This window comes from Tinamus guttatus, unplaced genomic scaffold (genome assembly GCF_059628265.1).
Source record: "Tinamus guttatus ecotype Peru unplaced genomic scaffold, ASM5962826v1 Tinamus_guttatus_pri_ptg000287l, whole genome shotgun sequence".
In the NCBI taxonomy this organism is placed as follows: domain Eukaryota; kingdom Metazoa; phylum Chordata; class Aves; order Tinamiformes; family Tinamidae; genus Tinamus; species Tinamus guttatus.
The window spans coordinates 1,177,138-1,204,317 of record NW_028288821.1 but is presented as its reverse complement, the minus strand read 5'-3'; the positions used below and the strand labels follow the sequence as shown (position 1 = coordinate 1,204,317).

General features: G+C 43.7%; 1 protein-coding gene across 1 annotated transcript; it reads right to left on the bottom strand.

Moving 5' to 3' along the window:
- Positions 1-26,383, bottom strand: RNF128 (ring finger protein 128). The gene is given in 8 exon segments (XM_088527423.1): positions 1-1,281; positions 1,283-1,392; positions 2,923-3,091; positions 3,919-4,015; positions 6,823-6,905; positions 7,437-7,508; positions 12,160-12,407; positions 25,969-26,383. Coding segments are annotated over 8 exon segments (1,227 nt in total). The 3' UTR covers positions 1-1,248.
- Positions 26,384-27,180: the final 797 nt, after the last annotated feature.

The window sequence follows — 27,180 nt, the reverse complement described above, 5'->3', positions numbered from 1 at the left end:
TCATCAGAATATAGCTTTATTTACAATTTCAAGTTCAATACAAATCATAAATATTTACAACAATTGTAATTACACTACAGTTAAGAAAATGCATTTCTTTTCCCCTCCCAATTCAATACTTTATTATAGACTGTAAGACAAAGTTCTGCTAGAATTAGAAATAAACCATAGGTACAGAGATAAAAATAAAAATAAAGTGCATATGCAAGATGTCCTTAGTTACCTTTGATGGACAAGGCCATAGACTTAATATTGAGGCACCCAGTGTTCCTCCTGACCCCGGTTCAACTCCTCACAGATGGCAGAAAACTTCTCCAATAATCTGTCGCATTTACAGGACATCAGCTGCCACTGCTCCAGGCAAGACAATACACAGCAATCGTGAGCAGCATTATTTGGATGTTGGACTCTTTTCCTGATGTTGCCTGAATAAAGCACAGCATATCCTTTGAGAAGAATCCATCCTTTCCACTTGCGTTGTCTTCCTGAAGTCATCCCAGACTTCCACAAAGCCAGGACTCCTGCATATTGCTGGTGCTAGAGATGATCAGAACTCAAAATCAGGTAGGATCTTTCAGACTGTCTATTATTAACAAGTTTGAAAAGTTCTTGGAATTGTTCTTTTTACAGTATTGTGCAAGTCAGGTTTGGCCTGTCAGCCTGAAGCCCTTTTCTCCTTTAGGAAAGGATTGGAGTTGAGCAGTAAAGAGATTCAATCAGCTTACCAAATACCCAAAGACAGTGTGGGCAAAATCCAGTTTGACAGACACTAGACTATTTTGTCCTGTCAAATTAGTGCACAGAAATGGTAAGACAGTGTTACACTGAACAATTGTGTCTGCTAAGTATTAGACCAGATTAGAATGAATTTGTCTGCAATAAAAAAACCTAAATCAAAACACACAAAGTCAAACAATTCCCAGTAGAGACACCTACTAGCTAACAAAGAATCTTCTCCTTATGTAAAGGATGCAAATACTGAACAGAACCTTTGTCAAGAGATGGAACATTTGGTTTAGTGTTAAAATCTGATGTTTTTCTTTACATTTTTAAGACAGCTTTAAGAGTGCTAAAACTAAATTCCACATAGGAGAAAGCTTTAAGTATTGCAAACCATGTAATTATGATTTAAGTAAGTATACTTGATCTTGACATTTCCAAGGCAACATTTGCTGCTACAGTCATCCACCAGGTTCTTATGGTGTTTGATGTACACGTGACAGCAGTTGGCAGCTCCTTGCAGAAGGCTTACACCAAGTTTCTAGGCATGTTCTTAGGTCTTGACTTCACGAGTTTGTGTTTCATCTGCTTCAAAAGTTGGGTTGTCAAGATGTGGAAGGACATTCACAGCTGAGAGTTGGGATTCATTATTTACAAGATGCATGTTGTCATCTATCCAAAGCAAGAAAAAAAAAACATGTTAAAAATACATCTTCACTACTTAAGAAAAAGAATTCTGCTTGGGGAAAAAAATCTTTTTATAAGCCTATTGTAGTGGTCTCTTCACAACACTTCTTAAACACTGAAACCCCAAAGCCATGAACACTAGGAATCCAAACCATGCCCCAACTACCACTCTTCTACTGGCCCTTCACTAGTTTGTGAACCCATTGCCAGTTATTTCTAGATTGGTCGACTAGACTTTGGAATTCACTGCTCACCAAGGTTGAACAAACCTAGGCTGTGTGTACCTCAGGTGGCAGAAGGCAATGTAAGGCTACAACATTTATAGGAGACTTACATATGAGCAAAATCTCATATGGCTTTAAGGGCAACTGAAGACGAGTCTCTAGAGGAACTTTGAGACACAGCATGATTCAGAGAGGAATTCTTTCCCTCCAGACTAACTTTGTTAGGCTGACATTAATACTTGTTTTTGCCATTCAGGGTGAGAATACATATGAAGGTATGCACAATTTAAATAGTTCAAAATCACTTAATTTGTTTGTAGTGATACAAATTAACCTTCTGATGTTTTGCTTATAGGAAATATTCTCTCTTGTAATGGCATGCCTAAACAGCAGCACTTCCATATACACTTTACTTGCAGGAGCATGATGTCCCACAGGTGGCAGCAAACCCCATGCTTTCCTGTCACCTAGGGATGGCTCCAGTGGGAAAATCTAATCAGACAACCCGAATATCTGCTGTTCACCTTTGTAAACCTCACCCCTTGCTGTTCTAAAAGCATTCTACAGTCAGGGGAGAACTACATTGGCTTTCATCTGTTTACCTAGTTTCTTTACACTTAAAATCAACAGCAACACTGAGTACTTCTTGGCAAAATTAAGCACTAGGAAAAAAAAAAAACACTATACAATACAGGCGTTCTTGTTTAAAAAGGTAAGGTATTCAAAAAAAGGTAGTAGTCTTTTTCAGGGAAAGTTCTGTGAAAGTGTTCAAAGATGACACAGCCTTTGCAAAATTCGAAATTAAGTATGAACTATTTGTCATTTCTATTCTTCATCTATACTAGTGCAAGACTGACTCCCCAGAAGTTTTATGTAAGTAATTAACTGCTTAATGCATGTAACTGCTTAATGCATGTAAGTAATTAACTGCTTAATGCAGACAGATCTAGTGGCAAGGCAGCACCTGCTTTTGCAGTATGTAACTTCCAGAAGTGGGACATCTTCAAAAAAATCCCCTTGACCTTTAAATAGCCTCTGATTTTCAGCTCCTCTTTTCTTAGGGTTCAGGTTTTAACAAGCTCAGGTTGTACTTCAGTAGAGAACAGCTAGCAAGTATAAATGGCAACTGCTTCAAAACAGAAGGTTAAGATTACTCTGAAAAACAACCTCACACTGTTCAAGCACTATTAGATGTTACTCAAAGAAAAAAAAAAAACCAAAAACTATTCCATAGCATAAGCAATGAAAGTGCAACATAATCTTACAAACCATGTGAAGCCAATATACTCACTTTCTGATGGTGCATGTTCTTCCAGGACAGATTCATCTGCTCCTTGTACAGAAGCATATCCAGATGATGCAGTTTCACTATTACTATCCTCTTCATTAACTGAAGTGACATTTGATGCTTCACTGGACACTGTAGCTTGCACAGACTCTGCCCCATCTTCTATATCCGCCTTTGTGAAAGGGAAGCAAAAATAATTAAGTTACAGCTCTGTAGGAAGATGCACCTTTCCAGGAGGGCAATGCTTGCAGAGACTGAAATCTAAGGGACTTTTGGCCAGGAAGATGTCTAAAATTGAAAAAGCTTTACTGCAAACCTTCAGCCTAATAAGTGAAAGCCAGTCACTGACTAGTTAAAGTGGGAGGTTCAGAGGCAGCTTCAGCCTGTTCTTCCCTTTTTCCCACCCAGTATCAGGAAGATCCTTTCACTGAGTGCAGTTCTCCACCTCCTCCCAAGGTTTCTGGCATGCATTTCAGCTGGTCCAGGCTGTGGTAGGCAATAGCAACACTATTGTGCAGCACTTGGCACCATGAGCAGTGACAGAACACACAGGCATTTCTTGTGTATCCTGGGAAGTCACATGGCTTCCCAAAAGCCACATGTACTAACCTATCCTCTCTTCAAGGACCGTGGGTATTTTATAACTGAACAGAGGCTGGTTCCAAGGGCAGTATTTATTATCCGAGTATGCCTAAAACTTTGAGAAATACCTGTAATTGCAAACTAAAAGCAATTCTTCAGTCACACAGAACCACCGATTTAGGCTGTCATTTTCCCTGAGGCTTAGATAGCAGCTCAGATAGCTTCAGATAGCACATTGGCTGCAGGCTTCACTAACAGGCCTACGCTCCATCATTAGTCATGTAGCATCCCACAGCTGACACACAAGGTCTGCGCTTATCTGTATTCTACAGGCAGCAGAAAACAGCTCATACGCTGTCACCACATAAGCCTAATACTGCTAGTGGCATTTGCCACAAGCAAAGAACACTGACTTACCTCAATGCCCAAAGCTTTGAGTATGTCACATTTGCACATGGGGCATGTCCTGTGCTCCAGAAGCCAGGGGTCAATACAGTTCTTGTGGAAGAGATGGCTAGGGGGAGAAGGTAATTGAGAAGTTTAGTTTCACACCAGGAAAAGTGTTTATACGGCTGCTGTCAAGGCTCATTTGGAAACACTATGAATTCATTCATTCTAGAATGACTTATTTTGTTCCAAGCTACTGCTTAAACTAATTACAAGTTTATCACTCAGCCTATAGCTTTTTTTTTTTTTTTTTTTTTTGCTTAATAGTACCTCTACACAGCTCATTAAAACATTCAGCACTATCACCTGTTCTACAAACTTCTTTTAATCTGTACAATAGGTTCTCAGCTGATAACTAATGCAAGTATAAGTACTGACATGAAATTCTATACCTCAGTCATAGCTCCAAGGTCAACTTTTGCCATGCATGACTAAACGTCGCTGTTTCTGTTAAAGCTACATAGGAAATCATCTAAGAAAGTTGACTCCTCAAGATAAACCCAAGTGTCATGCACTTACCTTGTCTATGGAACCACTGTCTATTTCAAGTAGTTACAAGGAACATAAATAACAGTTCAGCCATTAGAAATGCAATTGTGGGGTGTTGTGAAGACACTTGGTTCCAAAATGGGTCTCAATTAGGACATATGATGGGAAGACTACCTGAAAAACTACTTGAATTTTCTATTCCCAGCTGCAGCATATCTATCCCTTCAGCACAGCAGGCAGGCACCATTCAATATCAATCAGAACTCTACTATGAGAAAAGTCAAGACTGTGCCCACATTCAGTGCTAAGTATCAGTATTACACTCCAATCTTTTACAAAGATTCTCCAAATAGGCCACTATAAGCAGCACATTCTTCCAGCTCCACTAAAAATAAACTTCTTTGACGCAAGGCTATTTTAAGTAATTGTACCTAGCGTTGGTTTCATACGCCTCTGCTGTAAGTGTCTAGGGTTTGACTATCAGGATGAGAATGCCTTCTGCAAACACATACACCCCACACTTAGATAACACTCATGTGACTCAAGCTAGACTCACAGGAGCATCTGATGGCCTGTTTCCCTCACAGATACCAGCTTTTAACAAGTGGACTCTCAGTGTTGAGGTCTACCACCACCACCAAGTAGGTTTTTGCAGTAAATATTAGTTAACAGCTCACATGAGAGCAATTCAATACAGTCTTGGCAGAGTTTATCAAGCTAGCACAAGCGCCTTAAGCTAATGCTTGTAAGAGCTACATTTGGGCTCAAGATGAATGAAGCATCACAAATATATTCAAAAGCAGTCTCAGGACAAAGCACACCACAAAACTTTGAGTATACAGCAAAGTTTTGAACATATCCAGAAGACATCCAGAATCCATGTACATTCCATACATCCAGAATACATTCAAAATAAGTTATTCTGCTCTTAACTCATTTTGTTCACAATTTTATAATCAAGGTTAGGAAGGTTTATAGGGAGCTAACATGCAAAGTCAGCTCTGCTATCAGCTAAAAGTATCTAGAGCTTGTCTAAATGCCTCCCCACCCATGAGGTTTAATGCATTACTAAACAGGACTACCCACCAGCATAAACCAGACAAGACAACTGAATAATCATTAACAAACATTCCTGAAAGCTTACTCGCTTTTGTTTTATTCTAAACTTTTAAGCACTAGAACAAGGAAGTTTGGTGGTAGCACCTTAATAGACTGACTTGTTGGTACCAAAACAGCAGAGAAGTCCTATTACTTGGAAAAAAAAAAAAAAAAGCTTTTGCAAAACTAACCTTGTCCAAGGCTGTAGATGACTACAGCTCAAATTAGATAACATTTGATAGGTAGCACTGCTCAGAGCTGATCAACAGCTTCTGTTTTTTTCCATCCTTCAGAGCTTGATTTTTCCTGTGTCAAAAAATCTTCCAACTGCTTTTGCAACCCTTTCCATGTTCAAGCATGCTCATACAAAATTCATGCAGTTTGAACAGCATTTCAATTAAGGCATTCTTGTAAGAAGCTCATTTTGGAAGATTTGCCAAAGCAGTTCTGTTCAGGAGGCTTATGCAGAAATCACACTGAAAGTTTCCTTAAGCCCTAACAAAGCTTTTCTCCTCAATTTAGAAGCAATTTTATACTTCAGGGGGAGTGGACTGTTTTGGTCAGTACTTCCAGTAAAGGAAGAGACATGTTATAAATAGCTTTCAAAAGTAGACTCAAAGCTACAGTTATTTACATGCAAGTACTGCAAAATATCAACAAGCCTAAATGGGCCCACAAATTAAAACATTGGTACTACAAAACTAAGCTCCCACAGGAAGAGAACTGAGATGCAGTACTAGCAAATTCTAGAGGAATACTAATAGTAATAAAAAAGTCAAGAGCTCTATTTTGGTCTTTATTTTGGAAAAAATGCATGCAAGAATAGATCAGCTTTCCTCCAAACTACAGAAGTCAGCTTGGTTTAACAAACTGAGATTACCAGACTGGCATCCATATGGTCCTCTCAGTAACCAACGAATCAGTAAACTCAGTGACAAGAAATAGGCATATTTTGCCAGTCATCTGTAATTCAGAGGTAACATCTTTATACTAGCAAAGAAGGAAAATTTATATGCCCTTAGAATCCTTCACACAGGCACTGTGATCAGCTACATTCTACTTGTTGATCCGTTCACAGTGGAAGTTTTAAACACTGTCAACTGGTAGCACGCCACAAATGCAGTATTTACATAGTTCCTGTAGTTTAAAACACCGCTTAACACAGTTTCAAGACTTCTTGCTGTGCAACAGCTTGACTAAAGTTTGTTCAGCTTTGTTAGCAGGAGAAAAATCAGGAGAGGCATGTTCCAAGATGCTGGATTAAGGGCAGTTCAGAGGACAACTTACTTGCAAGTGAGAATGCGCACGACTTCATTTGGCTTGTACAGCTCAATGCACACTGCACAGCTATCTCCATCAGGGCCAGTTTCCTAAAGCAAGGAATTCAGAGCGTTAACCACCTTGGAAAGCTTTGCTTGAACTATAGTCAGATTTACTGCAAAGGGGTCTACTTAAAGCAATCTGAATAGCTTCAGTATATAGTTTCTCAAATACATTTTCTAGATTAGATATTTGAACAGAAACATCCAAAGTTTAAGTCCATAATTTAGAAACAGCTGCAAGTCATCACTGGATTTTTTTAGAGGTTTAGAAATTACCACCTTCAAATTTGGGCACAAAAAGAATAGCCTGGAAAGCTGACTAGTTATACTAGTTTGCCCTTAAGCCCCCATGCCAGAAAAGCAGCACCTTCTGCCTCAGGTGCTTACCTGAGATGCTGCTAAGATTTAAGAAGGTGCCAACTTGAAACTTTGAAAAGGGATTGGTCTGAAGGACAAATCAAGCCTACAGCAAGAAGCTAAGGGTAGAGGTTCAAGGAGGCTTCTGTATTCTGCTCCCCCAGTACTAAGATTCTGTGCCAAAGGTGCATTATAACGTTGTGAGATAATAGCCAGTTATACCTTGTCCCCTTGCTTCAGGGTGCGCAATTGCAACTGTCCGATAGCCTTCTTTGCCTCAGCTTTTAATCGCCGCTGTAAAAGAAAGCAGTTTCGATTAAAAAGAATCATTTTTCTCAGAAGTAGTGGTTAAAAATATTTACCCAAGCACCTAATGCAAGCAGGCACCCACTTAAACTACGCACGTTAAAAGAAAAAAAGAAACCACGCAAACCCCAGTAAACCTACCTCAAAAAAACATTACTTTGCTATTTAGAAAATGAGGTTTTACATCGTTGAACTCAAATGATTTACTAACAAAAAAAAAGGTATGCTTTGTTTTTACTGAGCTTTTTTTGTGAAGCACAGGAATGTCAGAGGTTTTTCTTAGAAACTGGGAGGTCAGATTGCCAAAACAAACCAAAATCTCCAAATTAACTTGGTACAAAGGACTAAATGTTTTGTGACAGACAATCAGTAAGTTTAACTAGTGGTTTTATGACAGCTTCCTGGCACAAGCTGCATCCTGACAAAGACAAGTTTCCTTATCAATCAGCTTGAGTGCCACCAGCACACCTGAATTAGTCCTCTGGCATGACTGCTCTACAGAGCACTAACAGCTCAGGAGCCCACTGCTCAGCATGGACCACTCCTGTCAAGTGAAAGAACTCAGTTTTATCTTAATATTGGTTCAAAGGAACATGAACAGAACAAACAAAAGAACCTTATTTCCCTCAAAGCTATTTCTCCTTTAAAACAAAAAAACAAATTCTTGAAACAAGGTGTGACAAATCAAATGACTAGCCTCAGGTGAATCACAGGACAGCTCTAACAAAAGCTGAGCAGGAAGTTGAATTGCACTTTCCTTCATCCGATTTGTTTGATGTTCTCTTGCACTAAGACACAGACAACCAGACATCGGGAGCCCAGCTTGCTTGGCAACTGCTTCTGCTCAGCTGTCACTACAAAGCATTTAATTAACACAGGAGCAACATCTGTTTAAAGGTCACAAGAATTGCGCCAACACCAAGAATGACAGTCCTCTCCCTTCCTGCTGCAGTTACCGCCTCGAACACAGAGCAAGTCAGGCAACTCCAGCTCTGCTGCAGCACTACCACATGCTGGCCCAACACAGCAGTTCTGTGGGACAGAGGAGTAAAGTTCCACAGATAATCAAACACACTGGTCAGGATGACAACACCTATTTCCAGTCCAACTTCCACCTACAAATTTCAGTTCATTACAACAACTTGGGGCTTCAGTAGCTCGTGTGGTGTCATCAGGAGTGCAGCAATATTGCACTTCTCTATGCAGCTAGAGCTACAGGTCACAACTTCTTGTTATAAGCTGTAAACTAAACTATCCAGGAGGGCACTCCCTCATATAGTACCTAACCTATGCACCTAATGTCTCGTCGAGACTATTAGACAAGACCTAACTGGCTGCATCATTAATAATTTACTGAAACAATATTAAGCTTTGCCTGGGCACAAGTTTAATAGCCGTTCATGAAAAACACCAGTGGCAAAGTCACCTTTAACACTTATTTTAGGAAATACATCAGAACACTCCTCTAGCAGGGTGAAGTAAGGTTGCACGCAGAAACTTTTATGGGATAGCCTATCATGAGATCCAGGATACTCAAGACTGGAATGTCAATGTATTTTATGAGGTCAAGTTCTTTGAGCTCTGGCATGTTTGAGTAGAGAGGCACCTAACTGGGCAAGTTAGATTTGCTATTGCTTAGTCTCCAGTCTTTCCTAATCCAGGACTGCGAATCCCATCTCCAGCTCCGTAAGGCTGCCTCCCTAGTGCCTCGTGAATTCCATGAGGACAGTGTAGCATGGCAAGCTCTGCAGAGGTCAGGAACTCCTGCTTCCTTCCTGCAAGCTAAGGATACTGTTCCCACAGATACTGTTGTGGAAAGAATTTTGAATTGTGGCAAGCTGAGCAGTTTAGCTCCAAGGCCATTTATGGGTCATTTTTTCAGCAGCAACATCTAATTTTCATAAAATCAACAGAAGTGAAGACTCAAACTTAAATTAGAAACCAAGCCTTAGTATACCACTATCAATTTTGATGCATTAAGGAAAGCTAGTATTACAGAGTTAAGTTTGTCACTACTCTGGTGACTGGAATAGTAGCAAGCCACCTATCACACTAACTTTCCTTTGCTTTTCCTCCTTGACCCTATGATGTAGTAGGAGACTCTGCAGAGGTGGTGACTTGCATTAAGCCCAGACGAAAAATGTATTCAAATAAATATAGTAGATTGTTAACAGCTTAATTAGTTGACTCACAAGGAAAAAGCTCCTCAAATTCAGTTCAATTAAGACAGATCACCTGTTATTACATTTTTGCTTTCACTTAAATTACAACACAACATGCTTGACTAGCACTTTTCAATATTTACTCAGCTTTCAAAAAAGGAGGTGGCCGTTTTACAATACTAAGTTATACACAATTCCTGCTCAAGCTGAGTGAGGGCCAGACGTGCTAGCTTCAAGAAAACACTGCAGAAAGTGCTCGATGAAATCAAACCAATTGCAGGGAACCTTTCTTCCAGAAAACACAAGTAGTCATACAGAAGCACAGAATCCGCTGACAAACAGTGACGCTTAAGTGTACTGAACAGCCTGTCTATAAAACAGGAGCCTGCTTCCGCAAGCACTGAAGGCTGAACATCATTCCTCAAGACAAAGGAAGAAAACATTGCCAATATTTTAACACCTGAAAACTACCCAATTCAAGCAGGGGTCGCCACTAAGCCTGTGCTTATCCCTCCGTCTTGGGTAAGTCTTGTTGCTACTCAGTCTGATTATGAAGAGGCCTTGGCAGAAGGGACAAAGCCTCCAGGAAACAGTCCCTCCTGTCCCACCCATGGCACAGCCCTTTTCAGTCCAGACTGAGCTCCGCAGGTCTGAGGATCACTTCACAGGAGTATGCCAAGTATGCAAGGATCTCAAGCAGCAAGAGGCCAAGTAGGATGTGGTAACACTCTTCTCTAACTCACTCATTGCAGCGCTCCGTACAAAGCGATTAAGTGTCCCTTTTGGCTCAAAAAGTCTGACTTGAGACTTTTCAATAACAACTCATTTTTCTCCCCTCAGGGTATGTTAAAAAAAATGGGAATGAAGGGATCTGAGAAGGAATACTTCTTGGTAAAGGGATACTTTCAGAACTGTAGCACTCCTCTGGAAAAGAAAATATGTAATATTTTATAACTATCAAGACACCTAACTTCCTTTTTTTAAATACACCCCCTAGAAGGATGCATAACCCCTAGGCATCTTCATGATTCAAGAGGAAAAACACGTTCCCTACCTCTGAACAACAGACTAAAGTCCAAGTAATTGGAGTTTCTAAGGCTGAATGATGACAGGCAAGTTCCACGTGTAAGGTGAAAGCTCATAAGTGTTTGACTAATATTTGGGGTTTAATTAAGTGGGCCAAGCAACTGAAAGTGTTAATTGAGACTTTGCATGTAATACAAAAAAAATCCAACCTGCTGTTTAACAGAGAATAGCCACAGAAACACTGTTTTGCCAGTTTACCTTCACCAACACCTTTATTTTCTTTACTTACCTAATCACTGCAAGGTCACAGCTTTTAGATACCACCATTGGAAAAGTACTAAAAAAATAATCTGGGTTGTCTGAGCTTTGCTTATATAAGACAGTACTTTATTCAAAATGATAGAGGAGCTTCCTTTGTTTTTTATATTTCACAAGCCACTGTTCTAAAGTCTGTATCTTTAGCAATTCAGCTGAAATTAGGTGAAAATGGCATGTCATTTACCAATGTTATTTTTCAACCTAAAGTAAATTCCTTGTGCACATAGGAGCCAGGCTGGAAATAGTCTGTGAGGGTACGAGCCAGGCAGACTGTTTTCCCAGTATTTGCTACCACTGAGGCATTAAGAGCATTTGTAGCTTGTTGAAAGCCTGCAAGCTCAGAGCAGAGCTTGACTTCCATGACTGCTATAACTATCCTCAAAGGAAGGAAGACTTTTATGATTCAATTCAGTGACACTTGCTGACCGGCTTCTAGGGTTCCCAGGTCTTCCTGCCCAAGTCTGTTCAGCATTGGAACATTGCTGTATCTTACAGGCAGTCAATAGTTTCCCATGCTGCTCTTTCCAACTATTCCTTTATCGTACTCATATCATTTCCAGGTGGAACATGATGTTTGAACACAAGAACAAGCTTAAAACAAACCACTTATGGGAAGCCTAGCCTAGAAGACAGAAGCTGTAGATTAGGCCAGGTGCAAACAGTTTCAGTTCACTGAGTTCTTGCCTCAATTAGTAAATACAGTAAATGTTCATCATCCATAAGATGACATTTAGACAACAGACTGAGAACACACACCAACTCAGCCAAGTTTAGTTCTGTGGTTAGAAAGAGCCCAGCATTCAACTCTGGTCAAGGTCCCCAGGCACTTTCCTATCACTTCCCTTGGTCTCTTTCAGTATCTCAGCATTATTGCTGCATCACCATTCAGGGAATGACACTTGCAGAAGACAAAAAAAATAAGCATAATCAGTTGCATTCCCTAGATAGATGTCTTTTGCCCACATCTGTGGAAAGGTTTAAGTGTTTAAAAATGTACCTATTAGCATTTTGAAGATCACACTCTCCTTCATGATGAAGTAACAAACTTAGGGATTCTGATGCTCAACGAGTATGTCACCCTCAAGATCCACAGCTATCTCAGAGCACTAACAAGCAATGCAACACACACTCACCTGCTTCCTGGACTGGGCCCTTGTGATCCTGAATCTCCGGGCAGAATAAAAAATGAAATAGCCCACAGTTGCTGCTGTGACAATGAAAAATGACACTGAGACAAAGAATATTGAGTAGTGATTCATCAAAGGGCCGTGCTTTTTCCCCACTTCAATAACCATAGTCACTTTCATGCCACTCTCAATCCGGCGTAAAATCTCTGTGCCTTTCAGGTTGCCGATCATAATTGCAACGATGCTTCCTGCACCTGCAAGAGAAAGGGAATCCATACTCAGCTTCCAAGCATTGAACAGAAGTGATTTTCACAGTTCTAATTCAAGCACCATACAGCAGACTGGAAAGTTGAAGTGGCATTTGCAAATTTAGCATGAGCTGGGGGATTCAAAGTGACACATTCATCTGAAAAGCATTCATTACCTATGGGCTGCATAAAAGAGCTGCTGTTAGAATCCATTCCTCTCCACAAAGCCTCTCATTCCCACCTGGAACATTCAATTATTACAGAAGCAACACTTTGGTGATTTACATTATAACATGCTTTTGAACAGCATGAAGTTCAAAACAGTATCTTGTGCAGTGAGGTCACTAGAGATTACAGCATCTCCCAGAGCACTCGCACCCTGGGCACACAGCTTGTGGCTTAGGGACATTCCTGTGTGTGCCTCTGCTCTGCTGCTACTTCCTACCACCTCCTTCCTGATTTGGAAAGTATGCTTAGTACTTATCTAAGCACTGGAAAAAAAAAAAAAAAAAAAAAAAACGTGGATAACCCTTCGCTTTTCTATTTTGGGAAGAAAAATATTTCAGTGAAATTCAGCGGTGAGTTAAGTGTTTTTGTGGGTTTCTCATGCAAATTTGGAGGGAAGACAATCCTGAGGTGTGGTTGACCTTTAAGCAGTCTGTTAGTGCGGCAGACACTCCATCACAATTTTAACATTGAATTTCCTTGGCTGAACATCATGACAAACCAGAGGGACCAAGGGGTCCCTTGATGTTTTCTGGTAGGAAGGAACATTAGGAAATTTGGCCATTAAGCACAGAACAAAGTTGCTCTCATTTCAAGTGACAAATAATGCCAAGAACCCTTTGCAGTGTCTGTGGGAACTTAAGGCAATCCTAGTAAAAGGAGTTCCTCAGGAGAAAGGGATATGGGGAGAAGAGAAAAGAAAAAGCAATATGCAGTTGTTACTGGTTTCTCTCTAAAACAAGAAAATTAAATTCAAGGATTAGCCAGTCAGGACTCTCAAAGCATTAAACTTGCAGCTATGCAACTTTCATAATGGATACTACATAGAGAAGGAAGAAAGGCCATTACGGAACTGCTATTTTTAATCTAATGCAGTCAAAACAATTTTTAATGGGAGTCCAAATTCCTCCCCTCCCCAGGAAGAGAAACTTCACCAACTTTCAGCTAGCCAAAAAAACCCCAAATATCTGTGTTAAAGCACCAAGGTTGTCATTTGAGAAAGCACTTATTAATTTTCCAGTTTGTTCATGTAATACCTTTGATCCAAGATGGCTAAGCATCATGTCTAGCAACTCTCCGCAGTGTGACTAAAACTCATTTTTTATTCAGAAAGTGCCCTGTAAGAAGTATATCACACAGAAGAAAGTCAGCCAGGCTGCAGCTACTGTCATTTATGATGAGCTTGGGTTTACAGGCCAGTTATGAAATGAGCTGGAGTCAAGAGCTTGCAGGAATTCAGCCTGGCTCAAGCCAGGAGCTTCTTACTTTCATAGCCCTGGAGGAAAAGGTGAAAGAACAGGCTGTGACAAGACACTATAGAAAACTGCCAAAAAGCAAGAAACACTTTCTGCCCTTTCATCCTTGAATAAACCTCACAGGCAAATATAGGGTATGGTTAAATGCAGTACCACATGTAAATGTAATGTCATTATCAGTCTGCAAAACTACTTTAGCTACCAACCCATCAGTTATTAACTAACTTTATAAATTTACCAGCCCATACTAGAGAGAGAGAGAAAAAAAAATTAATTTTCAGGCTTCTAATGATGCAGGATGTCATTAGACAGTTTTAAATCATTTTTCTCTGACTCCTTCCCTCTGCCCAGGGTTCCTTTTGCAATTTCAGCTCAGGTTGGTAATGCTTTACAGCAACACAAGTGAGCAGCCACCTATTAGCATTCAGAGAATTACTCAGTGCAGTCGCTAAAGAAAGGAAATTTAAGTGGATATATCCTGCTGCTCCTCATACAAACATGCTTGCTATAAGCCAGAGATTGCTGGCCTGCTTTCTTTCCCCTCAGTTAACATTTCAGTGCATCCCACATCTAGGGAAGGTGGGTTGTTTCATCAAGGAACAGCAAACTGGGGCACACTGGAGTCAGCACTCAGGCTGCAGACAGGGCTGCTAAGAACCTGCTTTTAGGTGAGAGCTTTGACACCGAGCAGCCAGGGCAGAACTGAGAGGATGGTCATTTCCTAGAGCAGCTGCACTCCTTGCCTTAGGCCAAGCACTTAATGATACAAATCAGCAGTCTCCACCATTTCCTGCTCTGGGGGCAGACATTTAGAACCAACTATTATTTCCTGAGGGTGATCTTAAGAGAGCTAACCTAGCACTGTACAAAGTTAACTGAACACCCTGTGCCACAAACAGGGCAATGAACCCATTTCTGAGCCCAGATCAGTGGGACTACCCATAGCAAAACAGTTTGGTACCGCTCGGGAAGTGACTTCACTTCAGAAGTTCCTTTCGGGAAAGGAAGAAACAAAGCTCTGGCACTATGACACAGTCTCTCATGGCGGGAACAGTCCTTATCTGGCAAGAAACTGGGCTTTCTGTGGCCAGCAACAGGAGCTTGAGTGATACCTTATTAGCCTGGAGCTAAGATAGAAGTCCGGAATGTTATTTGTGTCTACTGCTGTGCTTCTAGAGGAAAGGCAGCTAGGTTGATCCATACCTAATGCCTCCTGAGATGCTAGAGGAGTTCCATCAAGATGACATGTGCTGAAATAATGTCCCTGTGACCTGAAAACCATCAACCTGGACAGAAGCTTCTGACAGCACTTGAGGATTTTCATTGAAAAAAGCCACCTGAGATGGCATCCAAAGAAGTATCTAAACCATGGCAGTTACCCTGAACTGTCTTTTTCCCCCTCCGGGAATGAAAAAAAAAACTAACTTGCGCAGAGGAAAAAAGAATACCACATACTCCCACAGGAACCCAAGATCCTGACCGAAGAGTTGCCCTCTGTTATTCAGGTAGGCTTTCTGTAACACTTTTTAAGGGAATTTAGAGAGTAAAATTAAACTGCTGCCTCTCTAGCTAATAATGGAGTCATGGTACACAGAAGCAAAATCTGCTCCAGTTAAACATTTCCCAGCCTCACTTCTATCTCCTATGAAATAGGAGAGAGAGTCTGATTCAGGTCCGTTCAGTAAATACAATCTGCCTCTGTAGAGACGGAGCTTTGCAGAAAGTACCTTGCAAACCAGTCAGCATGCTCCTGAGTCTGAAAAAATGCTCTTTTCAGACACTGCCTGACACAAATGTAGCACAATACCTCAAATGGTTTGTTGGGGCACAGAAAAAAATGGGGCACAAGCACATTTGGCACACAAGAGTGCATGACTAGGGAGCAGTGTTTTACCTTGTTGTTTAGGGTTGGTTAGATGCAGAGCAGAGTTGCATCTGTTTATGCCAATATTAAATAACTATATTAAACTCTGCCATGTGAAGACCTTGCTTATTCCACCATTACACTTCTGCTGTCTGTAAACATTAAGTTACAAGTTTGGCGATTCACTGGAGAAATGCAATGCCCAATACATGTACCGAACCCTGAGCGGTAACCACAATAAACACCTGCAAAAACAAAATTACACCATAAACGTCTGTTTTTTCACCTTCATTAACAGGATTACTGCAGTCAAGCACTACTCTTGTGTGTGCTACAGATAAATTAACTCTGAGCCAAACCAAGCAGGTCCTGAGAACAGCCATTCAGATGTTCCACAGACTACAATAAAGCCTAATCAATGCCTTAAGCAGCAGTCATTTGTAGGGAGAGAAAAAAAAAAATCTGTTAATAGGTTGAAACATATCACAGCAAGGATTAAGTCTTGAGTCCAAATAGAAGTTCTCTGCTTCAAAACAAAGTATGGCAAAGCTGTGCCTTGGAGATATTGCCCACTCCAACTTTGTTTAATATACAGGATGACCATCACTTTAGCTATGATGTGGGTAAAGCTCCTGAAGTTCCATCTCCATATGAGGAAGAACTTTCCTGTGAGGGTGGCAGAGCCCTGGAACAGGCTGCCCAGAGAGGTTGTGGAGTCTCCTTCTCTGGAGATCTTCCAAACCTGCCTGGATGCCACCCTGTGCCACGTGCTCTAGGTGTCCCTGCTGGAGCAGGGGGTTGGACTAGATGATCTCTAGAGGTCCCTGCCAACTTCCAACTCTGTGATTCTGTGAGTAGTCTCCTATGCACCATCGCTAAGAGGGGTGAGACTGCTGTAAACATCAAGGCAACACTTGCATAGCAGGTCCCTGCCAGAAGCACCCACACCACCCCTACGTAGTCTCCGTGACTTGCAGAGCTAACAAAGTCCCCCCCCATAGGAGCAACTCTGAAGAGTGGCACAAAGTGGTCAGGCCAAAGCAAGGCACCAGCCAGTTCCAACACAAGATGACTTTCAGACTTGCCTAATTCTTCGCCCTCCCTCCTTCCCGTGACAGTATGGGAACGGGAACCCCCAGCAGCTGATAGGAAACATCTTATTTCAGGCATATCACAAGTACAACTACAATTTCAAAAAACAATTTTTTTAGGGTTTTTTTTTTGCCTTTTTTAAATGAAAATGGAATCAGGCTTTGTGCAGATCCTAAGCAGCAGGCAGTAATGCACACTCCTTTCTCACTTCTCTGGTGGGACCTGTTAGGTTATTCACCCTTTCAGGTTGCTGTAAGGACAGCTTCCATGTGGTCTGGGAAGCTTATGAAATGGAATGGAATTACACAACAAAGAGGAGCTGAGATTAAGGGATGCAATGCACCAGGTTTTATAGTAACTATTAGTTATGTAGCTGGAGGTTCTCTGCCCAGCCCTAAAGACACACCACTGTTAAGCCCTTACTGTGATTCAGAAAGAGAAGACAGAACTTTGAAGGGAGCTACCAACAACAGAGGTAGAATGGTAGAGCAGAGTAAGACTCAAAAGCCCAGAGACTACAGCTCTGGCATGCAGCGACAAAGAAGTTTTGCCCAGGAGACACTTTGCAATGGGCATCACTGAACCTGCTCACACTTTTTTTTACTTGAAAATATGCAACTGGGCAGCCCACCAGCATGGGAAGGCCATGACAGGCCTTCAAGAACAGCTGCTGGGTATCCACGTAAACAAGTTTAACAGGAAGATATCCTCGCCTGGGATGAAAGCTGAATATTACCTTATTTACCATGAGTAAAATTTAATTCTAGTGTCCTGCATTTCCAGCCTCACAGTTTAGGGCCTCTTACTGCATCAACGCATCAAAACAAGGAGTCTTCTACGCTTCACCCATTCCTACTTTCATAATGACCATCTCTTCTGAGGCAGCTTTGGTAGGCAAATCTTCCCTTAGGAGAAAGGGTTGTTATAGCAATGTGCTCTCCAGGGTGAATTGCATTACGTATTTCACTCTGCATATTTAATAAAAGTGAAGCACAATCTGGGAGGGGGAGAAAACAGCCTACAGTAATTAACATCTTTGCTATGTTACCAAAACTCTTCATGTCATTAAGGACATATTTAAGTTTCTCAGCTAATTAACTGCTTGAAAACAAGTTTACTTTAAAGGAACCTTTGTTTCATTCCCATATTTCTTATTCACCACCGAGTTCCATAACCAGGAAAGCAGCACTGGCTGAGCCTGCTAACTGCAATGCCAGCTCCTTACATCGCACACTGATTTCTGGAGTGATGCATTTTAAGGTCTAATATACTGGTAACCAACATAAAACATCACATGCCTTTGAGAATTAAGCAAGGAAGTCAGTTAGGAAGTTTGGTGTCTCTGCACATATCATCTTCCTCCACAACTAAGAATATACCAGTGCTCTTACCCTTCAGTATCTATTGCCACAGAAAACATAATTCAATCTAAAAAAATATCTAACATCTTCTGTGCAATACTGCAAGGTAGAATTGACAAATGCAGAGTGATTGCCAAACCTGAGACACTGGCAAAGCCTTTTGTGGTGAATAATTAACTTCTAGTTGTTTGACCATTTTGCACATCACTGAAGCTAACTCAAAACCAGAAGTTAAAGTTAGCTCCACTAACCCTCACAGAATTGTTTTCTCAGCTTGTTCAGATGAAACTCAGCATTGGAACTGTTTTGCATTGCTTAACTTGTTTTAATTAAGCAAATTTAGCTTAAATTAAAGCACAATTCAGCTTAAAGACAAGGATAACCTAGGGCAATATCTGTAAGTCTTCAAGTGCAACTTTTCTTGTATAGCAAAGGCCAGACCCCTGAAATGAGGGGAAGTAGGATGAAGGATCTCCTTTTTTCCCCAAAGGAATTAAATAGCAATTCAGAAGTGGGCCTATTAATTGTTTTCAGTCATTGCTTTAAGAGGCCAAATTAAGAGTAAAGACTCTAGGTATTCTGCTACAACAGACTGCATTGTCAGAACTACTACGGAAAGAAGGATTTTTCTTTTAAAAAGCTTGCATTACCTTGTAGAGAAATCTTTAGAGAGTGCAGCCACATGATGTTCAAAGTGCCATGGCAGTAACTCATCACCACCCTTTTTCCAGTACTTAAAGCCTAGCTGATCATCATGCAAGCCATGGGCTCAGAGAGAAAAAAGAAAACAAAAATGCTTTTGATTACAGTTTCTCACATATAAACAGGAAAGCAAAAATGCTAGCTTTGATTTGAGTGTAAATTCTCAAAGAAAGGCTCTCCCCTTAGCCACAGCAGAACCACCATCCAAAGGCTCTAGAGAAATGAAATGCTTATAGAAATCCTGTGTTTGGTCAAGACTGTGGCTGGATCTTTGTCTTTACCTACATGATATGGTGTTCATATCACAGAAATAGCTCTGCTTTCAATCTTGGTCAGAAGGAACTAGTATTTCACCAGCTTTCATTAGTCACCTAGACACCTCTCCAACCCAGAACAAAATGTCACTAAGAGAGCAATCCAGCATCTCTGTATTTAAAAGACAGACCATACTAGATGCCACTGTCAGTTGACACTCCAAACAGTTTCCTCCTGGACTAGCACAGCTGGCAGTTCTGACAGGCAAGCAGCATGTTTGCTATACCACCTTACTTTTTACTTTTTATTTAGACGTGAAATATTTTGAATACTGCTTATCACCATGCACTGGAACAACAAGAGATATGTTATTTCTGGTAGTTAACAATTGTAACAGTTTGTTTGGTGTCTGTTACAGCAGATCTGATTGCAGAGCACCTATCCCAGCACTTGCCCTCAGCCATAGACACAAGGCACCTATGCAGCATGCGATAAGCTCTTCCCTTTGCAAGAAGGAAGGGCAACTGAAGTCACAGTTCCAGGAGCACTTTTAGCCTAGATCAGCTGATATGCAGGTAGTCCTCTCCCTTTTCTTCCTGCTTTGCACTCCTTTCTTCCTCACCTCAAATATTGCCGAGTGCAAAGATAAAAGAATTACTGACTTCCAGGATACTATTCAGTAATTAAGGCAAATAAGCCACTCCACCCCAGCTTTTGGATTGAATTGTTTTCTTGCTGACACTGTCACCTACACTTAATGAAATCCATTTTCAGCTTGTTTTACATGGGAGTTGACAATATGCCTGATCTCTTCATCCTCATCACACAAGTCTTTCAAACTTCAGAGTTAAACATGCAAGACAGTAGAAAACATTGCAGCAACTGGCAGGAGTGCTCATGAGTGGGCAGCGAAAGCGAGAGCTTCCCAAAGAAGGAAGTACATTTCTCTAATGCCCCTTCTCTTTAAAGATTAAGCAGCCTTACAAGATCCCAAAACTGTGCAGATAGAAGAGAGGCAAGAGAAACCTCCTGACAGGTAACAACACTGGGCCAAAGAAGAAACTCTCTTGGAGAGTTCATGTCCACAGCAGTCTTTTCCTGGAAGGACCTACTTACCTTTGCCTGGGTCAGTCTGCAGTCCCCGCCAGCACTACAGCTATTTACAGCAATCTCTGGTTAACGGGCTCCCAACCCAGTTGTGGCTAGTGACTCATCTTGCTCTGCGCAACGCTCAGACATGAAGCTTTCACATTCCTACTCAACCAAGCAGAAGATGCTGTCTGAACAACACTTCCTACACTATCTGCAAAGTTAAATAGTAAAGAGAAAAGGCTTGTCTTGATCATCGAGAGCTGGAAGCTCAGTCCAGCATGGCAGCAATAAGTACCATACAGCTCAGGTACCACCATCCCTGTTTCTTTAGGGACAATGTTTGGCAGCTTGGCCTTCAGACCAGACACAGCTGTTGCTAGCAAGTAACACACTAGCAAATGTGGAAAACTTACTAAACAGGTTGGGTGTTGTTGGAGCATGTCAAGACCAAATGTGGTTTTTACATGTCATGAGCTTCCATGGTTCCAAGTGTGTTCTGGAAGTGGAAATCCACCCACACCCTGTTTGGTTCGAGTAGCGTTAGAAGTGATCATCTGCCAAATGAATCCAATTGCCAGGCTTTTTCCTTCTAAGCCTTTGAGATATTTACATAAACACTATCAGGCCCCACTTCTTACAGCATTTAAAATATGAAATCAGAGAAAATATGAAACATCAGCCAAAGCAGTTCTCTTAAGGGCACGAAGATGTGAAGAGAGCTGTCCTCCAGATCTCAATCATAGAATCACAGAATGCTTAAGGTTGGAAGGGACCTCTAGAGGTCATCTAGTCCAACCCCGTGCACACGCAGGGTCACCTAGAGCACGTGGCACAGGACTGTCATGCTTTATCAGCAGTGCTTGCACAATTAAAATTTCAGCTTGCTTTTTAGCACATGAGATTGAGCCCACAGCTAATACTCCTTCCTCTCAACATACTGGCAGCAGACAAACACACCCTGGAAACAAGCAAGTTTGAGAATGCTAATAGCAAAATAATGCAAGTCAGCACAGCGTAAACTACAGGGCATCAGTCTGCAAAGAGACAGGTGACACTGATGCACTCGGACGGCGCTGAGCCTGACTGCAGCCACGTCACTGTTTGCTCTGTGGCACAAACACACGCTGCTGTTGATGTAGGGCTGCGGGTGCCCCACTGCGAAGCCTCTGCTACCACAGCTGCCAGGTAGGATTTGATTCATCCTCTTCTATTTCGGCAGCTCAACAAACCAAAAAGCAAGGGCACTTAAACCTGTTCCAGGGCTGAGTCTTCCATGCCTGAGGTACCTAAGCTAGACCTGAACAAGAAAGGCCAGGAAGCAGCAGCTGTCCAGCAGCACAGACCGGGCTATGCTGTGGGCAACCCTAACTTGTCACCATAACCCCACCAGGTTCCTTGGCGGTGAGATCAGGGCTCTCAGCCAGACTAGTGTACCTTGTTCAGCAGTCTGAATGCCAGTTGTGACATTAGTTTAATCAGCTGTACCAGAGGGCCAAGAGAACCAAATGGAGCATATAGCAAAGGCAATAAGTACAGAACATATAGCTTTTCTTAGTTGCAGAGAGATCAAACTCGAGGTACCAATGAAACTGAATCCAGACACATGGATCCATTCAAGTTCCTTCCAAATCAGGTCCTGATGGTAGCAGGGGCTAAGTAATCTGCAGAAATGCACCCAGCATGGTCAGAAGACAACCAACAATCTTTGAAAATGCATCTTCATTCCTCATCCTGGCACTCAGCTCAAGTCTTCAGTCACTGTGAAGTTGCCTGAACAACACTTACCAAGCACAGCCTGCCATGGGATCACCACTTCATCTCAATCTTCACTTCCACAGGACCAGTTTAACAGGCCCTATCAGCCTTTTAATATCACAACATAGTTCTATCTAGTTTCTAAAGATAGTGCTTCATACAAGGTTTGAACAGAGCATAATTACGCTTTTTTTTTGGCCCTAGCTGTTTCCTCTATGCATATGCTTATTAGTCTTCACCCTTCTGGAATTCCTGCAGAACAAGTTTTAAGTGGCAGTGCTACATTTTTAACCTTTTCCTAACCCTTGCACGCATTGATGCAAGTTTAGACTGGAATCAGGCCCTTAATCTTGTTAGCCTGGGACACACTGCTACTGTTAATTTTTGTGAGAACTGCTCCCCTGTGCTAGCCCAGGACATAGCCCCACTCAGACCAGGCACTGGTTTGCTCAAGGCAGGAGAGCAGGGGAAACAAAAGAAACTATCCCAGGCACCTGATAACCTGCAAGGAGTCCTCCTTTGCCAGCTTTAGAGATGCACTTAACACTGAAAAACCTTCCTTAGCTATACACATACCCTGACACCAAAACCACCCAACAGCATTAAACCAAGGTCCACCCTTAAAACAAACCGACTCTTATTGTGCACTTTTTCCTCCCCCCCAACACACACACACTGCTGTTTTTCTCCAATCAAATGCCTTTTTCGGAAGGTCAATATAGATTAGAGAGGTGCAATTATAAGCACACAGAACTGTACTTTGAAACTCTGTTCAGCCTGCCACAGAGAGGTACCATCTTCTTAAAATGAGCACAATTAAAACTGAAGTTTGCTAATTGATAAGGTTTTGAGCTTATAAAATTGCTAAGCAAATATTACTTTGGACTCTGTTAGATGTTTGACATTCTACATGTTAGAGGGGATTAGGCAGGATTTGATCATATCTGATTTGGCTATTTATTGTATTCTGCTGTTTTGACTGGCACTTCTAGTAAGTTGGCATACCAAAAATTTTCCACACAGAGGACTGATATAAGCAATAAAGAATTCATCAGACTAAACATATTATAACTTGACAGCAGAAGTCTCTCATAGCAGAATAAGGATGACTAGGACGAACACTACTTTCAAGTGCAGACACGTTTGAGTCTCTAAATAAAAAGCTGCGTTAAAAAAGCCAAGTTTGACACCCATGGAGCACACTACTACATAAGTCTCTGTTAACAACCAAGGCATTCTGTTGCTAAAGAAATTCCACAAAGAAAACTGAGTGTATTGTGCTGTACATCCAAAGCCCACAGACGGGGATTTTCCTTTTCTGCTAAGCAGACAGAGCTCCCAGCCTGGGGCCGTGCCAGCTGCCAAAGCAAACGCAGCCACAGGGATTACCCGGGCACAGCTGGAGACCAGGCAAGCTCCAAGGCTCAGCTCTCCCAACCCCATCAGCTGCACCACTGCCTTGCACTCCTCCGTACAGCCACAGGCTGCAGGAAGTGCTTGTCCTTGCTTGATTTCATGCAACAGCATACAATGACCCAATTAAAGGAGAAATGAAGTCATTTAGGAAACACAGACCGATTTCACCGTTAGAACAGCTACCGCCGTTACAGAAACGGCAGGAAGTGGAGTTGCACAAAAGCTCTGCTTTCATTAGAAGGACTATGTTCCCCATGGCCTCAGGAAAAGCTGAAGCATCCCAGCACCACCGTTAGAAGCCAGAAGAGATGAAGCCAAGACAATGCAGTGTGGAGAAAGGCAATCTGACCTGTTCATCTCCTACATTTGAACTCAGACTACAGCAGTGTCCCTTGTCAGCAAAATCCTGCACTTAGCAAGACTCCGCTTCCTCTTGACCACGCTGTGTGCAGAAAGCCTGCAACAGCACCAAGTTTCACTGGAGAACCAGAGGCCACAGAGACTCTGCCCTCCTGTGAGGAGCGAACAGTCAGGTAAACCACACAGGCAGGAGCAAGAAGATTGCCCTTGGAGGAACAACAAGGGGGCATAAAGGTTCACTGAGACAACAGAATATACAAACAAGTGTAAGGAAAGAAAGTGAGCATGCAAGAGAAGAGATAGTAATAAACAAAGGACAAGGAATAGGAACAGCAGCAACAAGTTTAGCCCCACTAGGAGATAGGAGCACTACAAGATAGAAGGACTCACACAGACGAAATGAGCAGTTTGACAGAAATAGTCATCTTCAGGAAGCCCTTCTCTTTTTATCGGTGTTTTGGCTGGGAAGTTTCAACATGCCCTTGGGCCTGTAACCAGTCACAAAGGATGATGAGAGCTACAGCCAGCAAAACTAAGTCCCCACGCATAAAGCTTAAGCACAACACAGGGAGGGAGGCAGCTCTGATCCGAACAGACCCTGCAGAGAACAGATGGCTCCCTTCAACGAGAGGCAGCTTCTAGGAAGCTTAACAAAGATGCTGCAGGTCTGCTCGGGGCCCAGCTGGCCGAGCAGCTGGGGGGCACTCAACACTACCCTTCCAGAAGGGATCAGCATTGACCTCCCTGGGTCAGCAGCACGAAAAGAGCTGCTGGATTACACAGTCATATCATTAACAGGGCTCAGGCAGAGACGCCACTGTCAGTTCAGCAAGAGGGACATGCTCAGCAATACCCACATCTCAACAGCACTTGTCAGCAGGTGATTTTATTACATAAGAAAGCTCTGCCACCTGGGTCAGAGCCTATCCAGATTGTACGTTTTAAATTCGTAAAGCCGAGTATAGTCATACTGCTCATTACGATTCCACGCAACAAACCTCAAGAGCCATCTGCTGTTTTCTTTGTCTCACTTATCTCTGCTTCTAACAGGCAAAAGTCCTTCTCACCTGCTCTAAGACACATGGCTGTAAGTATATAATTATTTTTCAAAACAGTCTGAAGTTTAAGATGACTCACTGCCCATTCTCACTGTTCTACCTCTGCCAAGATCTGGACTCTCAAAACATTGCCAGCAAGCAGAACACATCCACACCAGGTGTGTGCACGTCAATACAACAGATGAGAACTGGACATAGCTGTCAGAAAAAGTTCATGTTGCTCCATCACAAAAAGGAAACTTATTCTTTACATAAAGAGAAATCAGCCATACACCTCTCAGCCATGGGCTATTTTTCAGGAAGCATTAGCTTGAACATTGCCAAAGCTCATTCTTCATTTGAATGATGGGCAATTTGGAAAAAAAAACACTGCTGGCAAGTGGGAAGCTTATTATAGCAAGAGAATAGAAACTCCATCAGCCTCTGCAAAATGGAAATACCCTTTAAGAGGGCTTTAACCCTCATGCTGGAGACAGCACTCTGCCTGCCCAAAATGACCTTTGGAAGAGCAAATCAGCCTCCTACTCTGCCTGTTTCAGAGTTGGCTGGCGAGTAGAACATGGGGAAAAATCTGTGTCCAAGTGTGGGGGAAATCTAATCCAGTCCACTAGCTTTACTAGCTTTAAGTGTCCAGCATAAGCTAGCCATGTACCAAGTTAAACAGGGGTGCTGGAAACCCAAACACACCAGGTGCAGTGTGTCCAGGTGAAGGCCTTGCCTTCACCTCTGCCTGGAGCCTATGCCCAGCCCACCCTGGCTCAAAAGGCAGGGCAGCTCCTGCCCTAGCTCACCCCACCACCGCTTTTCCAGCTACCAAGCTTTGTTACTCATTAATCAAAGAAAATTCAACAGCAGCAGCAGCACCTTGGCCAAGCAAGGCCGACAAGCACAGACAGAAATGCGTTCTTGTGCTGGTACAGCAGGACAGCCATGAGGAAACACCCCAAACGCTGCTCGGCACCCGAGCTGACAGTATCTGAAGAGACCTGGCCTGGCCCGAGCTCATCCCGCGCTCCCGCTTCCACGGCGGGAAGGCAGCGCTCGGGTCTCGGCGGGATTTCTCGTGCTCCCGGCGGGTCCCCGCACCCTCCTCGCGCGGGGACCCGTCCCCCCGGGCAGGTCGCGGCTCACCGGCGTGCGACATGGGCAGCACGTCGTTGCCGGTGCCGCGGTAGTTGTAGATGACGGCGCCGGCCGCGCCGCGCGCCGCCGCCAGCCGGATCTTCTCGGCGAAGGTGCAGCCGCCGCCGCGCTGGATGAGCGCGAGCCACTGCGCGCCGGGCGCGCCGCTGAAGTTGGTGAGGGCGCTGCAGGCGTTGAAGGAGTCGCGGCCGTCGGGCAGCACGAGCAGCCCCGCGGCCGCCTGCAGCGGCGAGTCCTGCCCGTACAGGCCGCTCTCGCTCGCCTCCCAGCCGCTCCGGTTGTCGCCCGCGCCGCCCTCCCACGACACGTTGAGCCAGGCGGTCCACACGGCCGCGACCACCCCGCCGGGGCCCCAGCCCGGCCCCGCCGCCGCGCTCAGCAGCAGCAACAGCAGCGCCGCCATCCCGCGCCCGCTCCGCGCTCGCGCGGCCGCCGCCGCCTAAATCAGCGCGGCCGCCGCCCACGGGGAGGAGCGGGGCCGCCCCGCCGGCCCGGCCCGCCCCCCGCAGCCCCCTCCGGCCTGGCCCGGCCCCGCAGCCCCCGCCGGACCGACCCGGGGCACGGGGCTCCGGCACCGGCACCCGCGGGCAGCAGGTCTACCCCGCCCGCCGCCATCGCCTCCCCGGTCGCTTCCCGGCGCAGCGGAGCCACCTCCCGGGAAGGCGGCAACCGCCACCCCCCGGCCTTCCACGGGCAGCAGGTCTGCCCCCGAGCCGCCTCCCGGGACGGATCAGCTCCTGGGCCGCGGTTCAGCCCCTGGATCACCTGCCGGGGACGGGCAAGGTCTCCTTTGTGGTCCTGGCCAGTGGATCATCCACTGGATCTCCTGTGGGGAGCAGTGGGTTCCCCTTGCATCACTCGGGGGCAATGCTTTGCACCCTTCAGCCACCTCAAGGCGCTGGATCCCACCTCCTATCTCGACCCCCTGTGGTGATGGATTTTGCCCCAGCATTGCTTCCCAGGGCAGTTACCCCCTCCCATCCCAGGTTACCCCCCAGATCACGTCCCCATGGGAGCCAAGCACCAGCGCTGCCAGCAGGCCTGCGGGACCCCCATGTGGGCCCAGCCCCACGGCAGCCCCACGAGGCAGCCCCACCACCATCAGCACCCAGGGCCCAGCCAAAACCAGCCCGCTTTGCACCGCTGAGTTAATATTTGCTGAGCACTCAGCAATGCACGGTATCAGTGCTGCCCGCAATT